A 14,475-nucleotide genomic window follows, 5' to 3' on the forward strand; every position below is an offset into this window, starting at 1 on the left:
AACTAAAGGCAATGAGGGAATATGGGGTGGATGCTGTACCAGAAAAAGGTCATTAGTAGGACAACAGGAAAAATGCAAACAAGGTGCGTAGATTATTTAGTAAGACTATATCAATGTTAATTTCCCAGTTTCAGTAATTATACAAGATGTTAATATTAGGAGAAGCTAGATGAAGGGTGTATAACCTGCATATGAATATTCATGGCAGCTTTATTTATAATATCCTCAAACTGGAAATAACCCAGCTGCCCATCCATTGGTGAATGGATAAATAAGTTGGGGTATATTCATAATGGAACACTATCCAGCAATAAAAATACAAACTACTGACACAACAAACATGGATGGAGCTCAGAAACATAATTCTCAAAAAAAAAAAAAAAAGACTCAAGAGAGTACATACTGTATGATTCCATTTATATGAATTTCTTGAACAGGCAGAACTAATCTATAATGAGAATGCAGATCAGCAGTTGCCTGGGCTGGGGGTTGTGAGGCATGATGGCAAAAAGGCACAGAGGAACTTCTGGGGATGATAGCAGTGCTCTTCTCACTTATCTGATTTTGAAGACACAGTTGGTATCTATCTCATTTAAGCTCAGTCTTGCAGAATACTTAAATAAAGAGTTGTAGAAATGGGACAGAAAGTTATTCCACGTAGCGACAGTGGCGTGAGCAAAACCACAGAAGTGGGAGATTGATATAGGGACCAGCCGATCGTTTTTTTTAATTAACTGTGCACATAATTTGCATACAACAAAATGCACCCATTTCGAGTCGAAAATTCGAAGAATTTTAAGAAATGTATACAGTCCCATGTGACCACCATTCCATAGAGAGCTTCCTTTTCAAAACTACCACTTCAAGCTGTTTTTGTTTACTGTTTGGATATGGAATGAGTCATTTGAAAATTGATTCTGGAACAAATTTAAAGCAGGACACTTAGAAGGTTTCCCCCTCAGTTTGTCAGACCTACTCAGTGGTCTTGAATGAGAGCCCAACCTCCCACGTTTCATGCCACGAGATGGCAGGGAGACCACACTTCTGGGATTCACCCAAACAGCCCCAGTCCACGTGTGGACTCCACACTCCGCTCCAGGTCTGACTCCCTGGCTCTGCAGACGCCCTGACCCCATGATCTAGCTCCTGACACCATCCTCAGGCCTGTCTCCTGGTGTCAGGACCCACTTCTTCAGTTTACCTGCCTGTCATCCTACCCGTTCAACTCTGCAAGCTGCCTTGATCGCGGCAACACCTGCTGTGTCCTGTTAAGGCACCCCCTACACCAGTCTCAGCTTCCTGGGGACCCCTTGCCCCAGCTCCCAGCACAAAGGACCCAGGACCAAGTTGCAACCATCATAGAATTCCAGGGTCATGGGGACGGAGTGCCACCTACCTGAGCCACAAAGAGCTGGAACTCGTCAGGCAGAATCCATGAGCGAGGGTAGAAGTTGTACTCCTCAGGAAAGAGATTCTGCATGATTCTTACTGCTCGGCTCAGAGTAATTTTACGCACCATCTCCGTCATGCCTGGGGAGAAGAGTTGTGAGGTTTTAACAACAGTGGGCCACTAGCGATAAAACAGCCATAATTGGGGACTTTTAAAACCACCCACCCGACATATTCACTTTTTCAGACAGGATTTTAAAAAAAGGTCTGAGTGGTTCCCCACAGCAGTGATTCATGGTTTGGAAAGACCTAGCAAATTAATGAAAAACTTGAGGGAATAGATGGATATTTTTTTCTCATAAAAATGAAGCATCGATTTAAAAGAATGAGTTTCCACCTAGTTTATTATTCCACTCTTTGTCAGCCCCCTAGATAACAAATAAAGAGAATTTGTATCTTGCACTTAAAACTTAAAATCCGCTCTAATTCTGGGCCACCATGCATACCTCTGGGACTCCTTCCATCTTGTACCCTGGAGAATATTAACTAGTGGACTCTGGTTACATTATGAGAAGCTTAATTACATTGCTTTGTTTTAATCTTTCATGAGCATTAAAGGTATAAAACAGAAAAATACACACCTTTCAGCAGAACATCTGTCTCCTTGAAATAAGGACACGAAGTGGAGAGGTTAGCACAGTGTAATTTATAGTTTAAGGGGAAAAAATGGAATCTGTAGGAGTTCTTCACTTATGAGTACTGAAACTGACATTGATCATATCTCATTAATTTGCCCAGAGGGGATGGAAATGTCTCACTTATGAAACATTTTAAAAGAATGGTAGTTTTTTTCCTTGTCACATCTTTAGAAATGCTGACAAGAAAAGAAACGGAGTATATATCTTAGCAAATTTTAGGCAAATAGGTAAAAATTATTTAAAATTTTAGCATGCTTATTTCTTAAGGCAAATATCACTGCTCAAAAAAATGGAGACTAAAAATGGCCTTCACCCTGAAAGGGGCTACACAGTTCCATCAATAACTAGAAATTTGCTAGCAAAGTCATTTTTAATAGAAAGTACAAAGTTCCAAGTCAGCTTGGCAGGTCCAAATTACTGCACTGCAAATGGGCAAAGTCAGAATGCATGAGGTTTCTCTAAACTACGTTCAGGAAGCAAAGGGTGAACATTGAGAATGAAGGCTTTTATAATCTACTTCTTGCTTCCCTCAGCATATTAAAAAGAGCAATAAAAATCTAAAAGATGGCAACTTCAAGATGTCAGTGCCTAGGTTGTTAGTTCTTGTTTAGAAGGAGACAGAGAAGGATTAAATAAGAAATAAAGGAGCTTTAAAGGCAGTAATAAACTGTGCTCTAACACGGCTTCTCTGATATTAGAGGAAACTCACTGAGGACACTTTTCTGAACTTCCCAAGAAATCAGTATGAGTCCAGAAAATTAGAGCTATTTCCTTTTATTCCCCCATGAGATTAGAATTTTTGAGTTACAAACACTGGAGCTGAACGCAAAGTACACGAAATTCCAACTTCTTTGGAAATGCTTTAGTTGTATCTCACATTTTAGTTATAGTATTAAACTAAAAACCTGCTTAACTGAGTGCAACACAGTGCCTTACAGCAAATACGTGATGCCCCCTGGCCAAACAGTGCTGTGGTATTGTCTGAGTTTTAATGGCAATGTGACAGGAGAAGGTTTGCTTTCAGAAATCCCTCGGCAGGTCAGAAGGACTCACATAACACACATAGGAGTGCTGTGAGTACAGGAGTGTGGTTCGAATGCTCCAGAGAAGCTCTGTGAAAACCAATGTCCAGCAAATGGAGTTTTCATTTTAAATCTGCAATGGCTCCTTTTGCCATGCGGGTCACCAGCCCCCATGCCGGCTAACAGATCTGTTTCTGAGTTTACATCTGCGTCTGTCTCCAGATAGTTCTCTACAAAAACCAGCCAACTTAAGAAGCATCCCTTCAAGCCACTGGCTACTTTTCCCACAGGCTGTAGACGGCTCACCCCGAACCCTGCCTCAATGCCTGTCTCTGGAAGGGAGCAGTGTCAACCTCCCTCAATCCACTTTCACTGACACCTTTGTTCCTCCGCCATCTTTAAGCTGCAGGGGAAAGCATCTCTGAGCCCTCACGAGCCCCCATGTGGTAGCTGCAAGCATCCCTGCCTCTGGCAGGGGCTCAGAGAGAGATGTGGGCTCTGTCTCTCTCAGTAAGATGCGGACAAGAGTAGCTGCTCCAGAGCATATGCTTCCAGAGTAAATCTGTAAAGAGGGAGGTCACTGTCAGGCCATGCTGGCTCCAGACTCTGTCTGCCTTCTCCAAGCAGCTGCAGCACGTGACCTCTCCCTGTGGCCCCTCCCTGTGGCCCCTCCCTGTGGCCCCTCCCTGTGACCCCTCCCTGTGACCCCTCCCTGTGGCCCCTGCCCGAGGCTCTGGGACCCATTCTGACCTGAGGTAGAAGCTCTAGGTCCAACCATTAGCTCCCCTTTGGGGAGCTTGGACCCTTTCTTTGTAGTCCAGTTAGATAAGGAGGATTTTAATTACTTCTCTGAGGCTCTGTTGTCTGTCCCCAAAGTTTGGTCACCGGTCCTTAGCTCCCGGTGCCTGAGTGGCTGCCTCAGCGATGCTTTTGCCCTGCAGTCTCCAATGTTCCTCCTCTGTTCCCCCTAAGCCTCCCCTGCAAGGGCTGGAGTCCTCGTGTGACTTGAGCCCACTGGCTGGGCTCCTGCTACACTAACAGGTTCTTTTGAGGCTGACTGTCTACCTGCACTTCTCAAGAAGGTCTGTTCCTAGATGTCCCTATTGTGGCCGTTCCCCTGTCAGTTGGGGAAAGCCCCTAACTCAGGCTGCAGCTTCTCACCCAAGAGCTTGCCTCCTGTCACTGCTTCTGGGCCTGGGTTCTTCTGTCTGCCTCACTGGAGTCCCAGGGCCTCGGGTGGTCTCGGCCCATTGGTGTTACACAGGAGTCTGATCCTCAGGCTTGCCCACGCAGGCCTACTTAGCCCAATTTAAGACAAAACAAAACAAATCAAACACACAATCTGAGCTATGCTGGGAGTGCTATTCAATCCAAGTATCATTTATAACAATAATTCTTGGCAAAAACCACCAAACAACAAGCAAACATTGATACTTTCAGATCCTGGATACTGCAGTGGCCTCTTAGCTGTTTCCTCTCTCAGCCTTTCCACCCCAAACCCCCCACCTGCACCCCTGCCTCCAATGCATTCCCTCTGGCAGATCGTTCCAAACTGCAGGCTGGGCCACGTCACTCTCTAGCTTAGAAATTTCTCAGTGGCTCCCGGTGAAGTTTGGGCCCCGCCTTTCACCTCTCCACCGCCCTATCAAACTTGACCCTTTCTAACTAGCATGGGCCACATGCCCTTTGCTGAACGAGCAACGTGCAAAGCTTTCCATGCCTTTGCACCCCATCTGCTCCCTTGATTTGCAAGGGGGACAGGCCCATCCATCCCTGGAGGCTCAGTTCACATTCAATCCTCTTTTCCAGGATCCCTTGCCCTGCCTGCCCCACCAAGCAAATCTGGGTTAGGTCACGTGCCCTTGTTCCAAATTCGCACAGCATCCCTCTGGCATGGCGCTTATTTTGTATTTGACTTATCTCTTTACGTGCTTTTCTCCTTGTGGTTGTATCCCTAGTCCAGACCAGTACTTGGCAGATGGCTGTCCCCAGAGATCCCTTCCTGGAGCCCCCTCCTCCTCTGACAAAGTCCCCTCCTCAGGGTGGGCTCTCAGGCACCACCCGCCACGTGTTGCCATACATCTCAGGCCCGGAAACTCAGCAAAAAAACTGTTGCTTGCAAAGCTGAGAATTGATGGTTCTAGGCTTTCTTAAGGCAAAGACATATCTAAATCAGATTATTTTTAGTGAAAGTCTTAATTCATCAGTTAAGATATAATAACATATCTTGAAGGAAATTGCCCATAGAAAAGTGGCTAAAATCTAACGTGCTGACACGAACAAAATAAATTACTTCCATATGCGTATCCAAAAGTTTTCAGTTTATTCAGCATGTGAAGTGTTTATCCTTGCCTGGCACGTCCACTAGAACTTGCTCTAAGTAATACACAATGCATACAAAATGCATCTTCAGAATAATGGGATACATCACAGACAGAAGATAAGCATGGACACCAACTGGAGCCAAAGGACAGACCATTCTGGAATCACCCCATCACTAAGGATTGTTGTCTTTCACAGGGCAGAGTGTAGCGGCCCTGGCCCACTGCCTACAGGCCTGCTTTGTCATTGGAGCTAATTAATTGCTGTTAGTAAAGTGGAAAATTGTACGTACCTATCACTGGCACATGGAACATGAGATGGGGCAAATGTGCTTCTTTAGAATGAATATTCTTATATCACCTTTAAAGAAACTAGCCCTTTGAGTGTATTTTTTTCTGTATTTCTATTTGAGTCCCAAATGTAGAGCTATAGCGACTCCTTCCTTCCTACTCTCGGCCACCAGATGAGGCGTGAGCAAATAGGGAACATGTCAGTGAAGCCTCATTTGATAATTCATGTCTTGGGAACTCTGTCCATATTCAAAGAGTTGTTCTCTTCCAAATTATGTTCTCCCAATATCCCAATAAGTTCTTTTAGTGGCATCAAACGTCATCTTTTATGAGCAGCAAGACAGAGAAAATAATAGCTATCCCATTAAACTGTGCAAGGACCCTGGCTGCAAGAGTCCTCCTTATTCTCTGACAAAACACTTTCTCCTCTAAGAACCAATCTGACCTTGGGTTAATTTTCTAGCTCTGTTCCCCAGGAAACCAATAAAGGGAGAAAGTTAGCTGTGTGACTAGACAACAAAGCATATGGTTAAAATGATCCCTTATTGTCATCTTGCATAAATACCTGGTAGGGAGCCACAGCTCCGGGCTTTCCTGAGTGTAGTGAATCTTGTAACTTAGCATGACCCTGGTGGGGACCCTGGAAGCTGTGCTGTGGAGGAGCTATGTGAGCTATTGGCTCCTACAGGGTTTCTAAGTCAAGGTAGACCCACATCCACCAATGTGGATCTTCTCTCTTTGCACCTGAGCTTTCACTTATGGAGCCAAAGACTAGCTCTGGAACCCTTGCCATGACGCCACTGAGAAGAAATGTCTGACACTGACTGACTGGCAAGCTGTGTTTCCTGTCCTGTATCCTTGTAAGTAAAGCTGAGCCAAGTGGCCCATGGTGGTCTGTTTGCTTAGTTGAAAAACCCGCTAGTGGACATGGCATAACTTGCCAATGTATAACGTATGGCTATTGGGTTTTGTGAGAGGTATTTTCTTAAAGACGTGGCATGGAATTCCAAAAAAAAAGAATAAGTTGATCCTCCTCTTAAAAATAAGCATAAATGAAACAACTAGAGAAAACAACTACACTCTGGCTGCAACTACGTAAAAGTGTTACATAAACATGGTTAAGGTTTGGGAGAAATTCTAGAAATATTCACCTCGTGGTTTTGTTAAATGAGGGATGGGATTCATGGTGGTGTGCTTTTTAAAAATTATATATTATTGTATCCTATATGGTTTGTGCCCGTTATGTTAAAACTTCTGAAAATAAGTGGGACCCCTTTGGCTGGGATCATACCCAGATTAACCAAATGTCCCCTTCTCCCTACACATGCCCACTTAACTTAACCAGCCTCTTCACTTAGCCATTCAAAATAATGAATAGTAATCATGGTAGAAGAGGGTGGTAGAGATTAATAGTAAAACGGAAAGGTATATGATAGGGCGGAGGCTGGGAGTGGAGTGAAGGGGCATCTCAGAGTGTTGGCTGGGACACCCAGGTGGCACCGAGGCCCCCTTGCAGTCTCACTAGACAATAGTATCACTAGACAATGCCTTCAGGTTAAAGGCAGAGGCAGTTCGCAGCTCCTGTTCCCAGTATGGAGACTGGTGTATGTCGATTTTAAAATGGTACCTGCAAACAGGATACTTAAAGAAAATGGAAGCTGCGAACCCCATTTCTGTGATACTGTCCCAGAATTTTAGTACTTCTGTTTTCCGTCTCCTGCATATTAAACAGAAATTGAAACGGTCTATTTTATTTTGTTTGTTTATTATTTTAGTGCGACATGCAGCTTTTATTAACGTTAGACTAACTCTGTAGGGGAAACGGTTCATTTTATTGCTTTAAGGTCCTGCTTTCTCCTTTCCCTCCAATGGGCATAAAACCAGGGCTGCCTCCGATTCGCCATCAGTAGGTGAGACAGCAGTTACGGAGGGCCTCGGTGTGCCTGGAAGGACTGCAGGAGCCGTGGGAACACCCAGAAGTGTAGGAGGCACGGCCCCTCCCAGGACCTCACGGTCTACCTGGGCAAGCCACACACGTAGACGGATTCAGAGTCCACGTTCACTGAGTCATTGAAACGTTCCAGAAACTATGGTGAGTGCAAATGGACTATTTTTTTTTTTTTTTTTTTTGCCTTTTGAGAATATAGTCCCCTCATGACGCTCCCATATTATATCTGAAATCCAAAAGGTGAAAGTCATGTTCTTCCGCCGGTGGAATTAGACCGGAAGAGCCTGCCTTTTTACGTTTTGGAACCTCCAGTCTTAAAACCCTTGGTGAGTTAAGTCCTGATCACCTTGCCTCCCAAGGTCACGGCACTGAGGCAGCGTGTAGGCAGTCATTCCCAATTAAGAGCCCTCCAGTTTGATGTCAAAACACTGTTATGTTTTTGTCGAAGAGCGTACCCCGAGGCTCAGCCCTGGAAACGTTTTTAAATGCCAACAATAACAGTGGATACCTGGAAACTTGTTCACTAGACCGGAGAATATGTCACTGTCGTGAAATGAAACTCCATGCCAGTAGATGTCACAAGGCAAGCGTCGGCCAAATGGGAACTAGAAGAAAGAGGGGAAATGTGATGAATGACGGGAACAAGAAGCGCAGCTCCGGCACCGAGGGTCTCTTCTGTACAAACTCCCAGCGGCCTGGCACACATCACATGATTTAATGCTCATAATAAGCATGTGAAGTTGCTGACCTTCTTTCCCATGTTGCAGGGGAAGAAACAGATTAAGACAGGCTAAGTAACTGTCTCAGGGTCACAACCACTGAGAGGCAGAGTTCTGATTCTGCGTGGCGGGCACTGTACTAGTGACCGTAGAGGCATCCTTTTGTTAGAATCCTCATAACCATCCTAGAAAGCATGATGCGCATTTCACTGATGAGAAAATTGGGGCTGAGAGGGGTAATGTAACATGCCCAAGGCTGCACAGAGCTGGAAATGGGAAAAGTCAAGAATTGAATGCAGGGCTGAATTCCAAACCATACTTCTCTTTAACTGAAGACCACAACATTCAAACCAGTCCCCCCAGAACGAGCTTTCACAATCTCTTTCTATCTCTTTCTCTCTCTTCCTCTGTCTCTTACACACACACACACACACACACACACACACACACATACACACACACAGTCCACAAGGGCAGGATATATTCCCCAGTGCCTAAAACGGTTCCTGGCATTCAACAAAGACTTTTTGAATGAATGAATGAACAAACCAGGAATGGTCCTCTGACTCACGATGAGATAACCAGGTTCTCTCTTCCAGGAATATGGAAATCAGAGATGCCCGGCAGCCTCTGCTGGCCCTTGCACTGGAAGTGATCAAAAGCCAGAGCCCGGCAGCTGTGCTTGGCCGTGTGCACAGCCTGAGAGAGAAGCAGAGGCAGCCAGTCTGCTGAGAGAGGAGAAAGGAGCAGGTGCAGAGAGAAAAGCAGAGATGAGGCCATGTGGCCCTGGCAACACAGACTGAGTGGCCTCAGTTCCCAGGGCTTCTAGGTCCTCGGCCCAGACCCTTCTGAGCCCGGCTGTCCCTTCTGTCCTTGGATCCTGTAAGGCAGCCTCATACCCATAGAATGCATCTCCTTTGCACAAACTATAGGGTTTCAATTACTTGCAACCAGAAAATCCCTCGCTGAGACCAAAGGGCCTGCTCTTTCTACTACATCTTGCTGCCTCTCAACAAGTTCTGCACTTACACAACGTATTTTTAAAATGCGTAACTCAGATGACCCTCCTTAAGGGAAAAGAGTGAGGACACGTTATTTCATATTTTAGAACCTGCTTGTTAAAAGTCCAAATGAAGAGAAATGTCAACACATTAAACAAAATCATCCAATTTTCCCGTCCTAAGACTATAGTTAATCAGAATTTTTATCTGCTCCAAGTTGAGAGGGCTAAGTTCCAGTGAGAGAACACAGCATTACCAATGAAATGGTGGTGACTCAATGCTTTCCAACGATTCCAAATTAAAATGAAGGCAAACAGGCTCAAGGCCTTTAAATCATTCACATTATTTCAAAACTGTGCCAAAGTGAGACATATAGTACACACTCTATTAGCATTAACAACTTCCATCTATTAAGTGCTAATACAGAGGAGGAAAAAATAACTTAACCAGGGAGGTTCCTCTAAAAAGCAGACTATCCAAGCAAAGTTTACTAAGATCCAAGTGGCTTTGCTGCCCACACTGCAGGAGCAACACGTGCTCCACGTCAGTGGATTACTGAGGACTCCTTATCACCCTTATGATCTCCTTTCAGTTCTTGGCACTTTCATGATTCCTAAATCAACCTTTCATTCAGAGCCCTTAGCTCATTCAGTTTTGAGAAACTATCTTTTTCTAAATCAATTTATTGTGCCAGGCACTGTGCTAGGTACCGAGAACACAGAGAAACACAATTTTAAGTAGGTCCCAGGACTTCATAATCCCACGTCTTTTTAAGACCTTTTTAAAAACTGCTTAAACAGCTAACATCATGCTCAATGGTGAAAAACTGAAAGCTTTGCCTCTAATATCAGGAATGAGACAGGGCTACTCACTTTTGCCACTTCTGTGCAACACAGTATTGGAAGTTCTAGCTAGAGCAATAGGCAAGAAAAAGAAGTAAGAAGCATCCAAATTGGAAAGGAAGAAGTAAAATTATGTTTGCAGATGACATGATCTTATATATAGAAAATCCTAAAGCTCACACACACACACACACACACACACACACACAAACTGTTAGAAATAATAAATGAATTCAGCAAAATTGCTGGATACAAAATCAATACAAAAAAATCAGTTATTTTTCTATATATTGACCATGAACAGTCCAAAAAGGAAATTAAGAAAACAATTCAATTTACAATAGCATCAAAAAGAATAAAATACTTAGGAATTAACCAAGGAGGCAAAGACCTGTACACTGAAAATTACAAAATGATGCCAAAAGAAATGAAAGACACACATAAATGGAAAGATATCTCATGTTCAAGGATTGGATTTCATACTATTAAGATGTCAACACTACTCAAAGTGATATATAGAGTCAACGCAATCCCTACCAAAATTCCAGTGACCAGTTTTTTTTTTCTTGCAGAAATAGAAAAATCCATCCTAAAATTCATATGGAATATCAAGGGATCCCAAATAGCCAAAACAATCTTGGAAATGTCACACTTCCTGATGCCAAAACTTATAACAAAGCTACAGTAATCAAAACAGTGCATAAGATAACAATGAGATACCACTACACACCTCAGGATGGCCAAAATCCAAAACACTAACAACACCAAGCGCTGAAGAGGATGTGGAGCAACAGGAACTCTCGTCCGTTGCTGGTGGGAATGCAAAACGGTGCAGCCACTTTGGAAGACAGTTTGGCAGTTTCTTCCAGAACTAAACATACTCTTACCATGTGATACAGCAATTGTGCTCCTTGGCATTTACTCAAATTAGTTAAAAACGTATGTCCACAAAAAATCCTCCACGCAAATGTTTATAGCAGCTTTATCCATAACTGCCAAGACTTGGAGGCAACCAAGATGTCCTTCAGTAAGTGAATGAATAAATAAACTGTGGAACAGCCAGACAATGCAATTTTATTCAGCACTAAAAAGAAATGATCAAGCCACGAAAAGACATGGAGAAATCTTAAATGTGTATTATTAAGTGAAAGAAGCCCATCTGAAAAGGCTACATACTGTATGATTCCAATTATATGACATTCTGGAAAAGGCAAAACTACAGAGACAGTACAAGGATCAGTGGTTGCCAGGGGTTAGGAGAGAGGGAGGAATAAATAGGTAAAGCACAGGCGATTTTTAGGGGAGTGAAACTACTCTATATGATACCATAATGGTGAATACATGTTATTATACATTTGTCTAAACCCATAGAAGGTACACCACCAAAAGTGAACACTATTGAACTATGAACTTTGGGTGATAAGAATCGGCAATGTAGGTTCATTGATTTTAACAAATGTACCATTTTAGTGTACTGTTTTTTTGATAGTGCATATGTGAGGGTAGTGATTATAAGGGAAAAAAATCTCTGTTCCTTCTGCTCTATTTTGCTGTGAACTTAAAGCATCTCTAAATCATCTCTAAATCAAAAATGATAAAAATAGGGCTTCCCTGGTGGTGCAGTGGTTGAGAGTCTGCCTGCCGATGCAGGGGACACGGGTTCGTGCCCCGGTCCGGGAAGATCCCACATGCCGCGGAGTGGCTGGGCCCGTGAGCCATGGCCGCTAAGCCTGTGCATCCAGAGCCTGTGCTCCGCAACGGGACAGGCCACAACAGTGAGAGGCCCGCGTACCACAAAAAACAAACAAACAAACAAACAAAAATGATAAAAATAACTTTTAAAAAACAATATGATACTGACGTAAAGCCAGACATACAGACCAATGGAATAAGATAGAGAACTCAGAAATAAACTCTCACATATATGGTCAAATGATTTTTCAACAAGGATAACAAGACTATTCAATGGGGGAAAGACAGTCTTTTCAACAGTTGGTGTTGGGAAAGTTGGACATCCACATACAAAAAGTTGAAGTTGGACCCTTACCTTACACCATATACAAAAATTAACTCAAAGTGGGTCAAAGACCTAATCATAAAAGCTAAAACTATGAAACTCTTAGAAGAAAATATAGGGGATAATTTTCATGACATTGGATTTGGCAATGATTTCTTGGACATGACAACAAAAGTACAGACAACAAAAGAAAAAAATAAATAAATTGAACTTCATCAGAATTAAAATTTTTGCATCAAAGGACACTGTCAACAGAATAAAAAGGCAACCCATGGAATGGGAGAAAACATTTGAAAATCATAAATCTGATAAGGGATTAATATTCTGAATATATTTTAAAAACTACAACTCAACAAAAACAACCCAGTTAAAAAATGGGCAAAAGGGGCCTCCCTGGTGGTGCACTGGTTGAGAGTCGGCCTGCCGATGCAGGGGACACGGGTTCGCGCCCCGGTCCGGGAAGATCCCACGTGCCGTGGAGCAGCTGGGCCCGTAGGCCGTGGCCGCTGAGCCTGCACGTCCGGAGCCTGTGCTCCGCAACGGGAGAGGCCGCGACAGTGAGAGGCCCCCGTACCGCAAAAAAAAAAAAAAAAAAAAATGGGCAAAGGACTTAAATAGACATTTCTGCAAAGAAGATATACAGATGGCTAATAACCACATGAAAAGATGCTCAACATCACTAATTATTAGGAAAATGCAAATCAAAACCACTTCACACCCATTAGGAAGACTATTATAAAAATAATAATAAAAAGGAAATAACAAGTGCTGATGAGGATGTAGAGAAATTGGAACCCTTGTGCATTGGTAATGTTAAAAACCACTGTGAAAAACAAAAATTATCACATGACCCAGCGATTCCTCTTCTGGGTATATACCCCAAAGAACTGAAATCAGGGATTCAAACAGATGTTGGTACACAAATGTCCACGGCAGCATTGTTCACAATAGCCAAAAAGTAGAAAGAGCCCAAGTGTCCACTGATTATCCATCAATAGGTAAAGAAAACGTGGAGTATACACACACTGTACTATCACTCAGCCTTAAGAAGGAATGAAGTTTTAACGCCGGCTACAACACAGATGAACCCCGAAGACATTATGCTAAGTCAAGTAAGCCAAACACAAAAGGACAAATGTTGTATGATTCCATTTCTGTGAGGTTAACTGGAGTAGTCAAATTCACAAAGACAAAGTAGAATGGTGGTTCCCAGCGGCTGCGGGGAGGGAAGATGGGGAGTTATTGTTTAACGTGCACAGGGTTTCAGTTTGAGAAGATGAAAATGTTCTGGAGATGGATGGTGGTGACGGTTGCACAGCAACGTGTATTTAACGCCACTGAACTGTACACTTAAAGACGGTTAAGATGGTGAATTTTATGTTATGTATATCTTACAGTAAAACAACAGCGACGACAAAACTCTCTGGCTTACACCCCGCCCCCCAGGCTAAGGGGCCATTCACGGCTCTATTCTGAGCTCTCTGGAGCCTGGAATGCTGCGTGGATTTTCACGGGGCAATTGAAAATTGACAAGTGCTTCTAAGACTCCCCAGTCCCCATTTTTCTCAAGTTCACCACCATCCTCCCAGTTACCTGGGTTCTAAGTCTTGGAATCATCTTTCCTTTTCTCTTCTTCAAACCCTTTTGGAAAAAGCACTGGATTTGGGGTCAGAAGACCTGAGAGTTCTAGACTTGTCTCTGTTCACTTACTATCTATGAGAGCTTAAGTAACCAGGACCTCTGTGTCCTTGGTACACTGAGATGAGGAAACCACCGGGTAGTAACAGGGACCAAACAAGGTAATGGAAATGAAAGTGCTTTGTTTGCGCCACAGAACAATACAAATCTGAGTTCAACATTACGTGTTTTACTCATTAAGTGTGAGGAACCTACTTAGTGGCACAATGTGTCTCAGGTGCCAAAGACACACGGGAACACGTCTGTCTTCATGGAGCGCACAGTCCATGGGCAGAAAGGGTTGAGTCCAAGTCACACCAGTGTATCACTACAAAGCCCGGTGAGGGCAGTGAGATGAGGCCCGGAGAGCAAGGAGAGCCCAGGGGACTGAGCACATCCGGGAAGTCAGAGAAGGGCCCCCTGAGTCAGGAGACCACGTGTCCACCAGCCCCGGGCAGCTCCAGCCGATGCCCGTTGTGCCGGTGTCAACATTAATAGCACCAATGTATCCCAGTTTGGGCAACAAATTAAATGGTCACTTCATTCCTGG

General features: G+C 43.6%; 1 protein-coding gene across 5 annotated transcripts in view; it reads right to left on the bottom strand.

Annotated features, from left to right (window-relative positions):
* TTLL11 (tubulin tyrosine ligase like 11) overlaps positions 1-14,475 on the bottom strand; it is a 269,679-nt gene that overhangs the window by 212,273 nt on the left and 42,931 nt on the right. For all 5 annotated transcript variants that reach the window (XM_089913702.1, XM_089913700.1, XM_022578815.3 and 2 more), the window contains exons 2-3: positions 8,178-8,274; positions 1,397-1,530 (exon numbers count right to left, since the gene is read on the bottom strand). In XM_089913702.1, the coding sequence (XP_089769828.1) occupies positions 1,397-1,530; positions 8,178-8,274 (231 nt within the window). The remainder of the gene's footprint in view (positions 1-1,396; positions 1,531-8,177; positions 8,275-14,475) is intronic.

Source organism: Delphinapterus leucas, chromosome 6 (genome assembly GCF_059928025.1).
Source record: "Delphinapterus leucas isolate spDelLeu-1000000601 "Yukka" chromosome 6, BTC_Dleu_Yukka2, whole genome shotgun sequence".
NCBI lineage: Eukaryota > Metazoa > Chordata > Mammalia > Artiodactyla > Monodontidae > Delphinapterus > Delphinapterus leucas.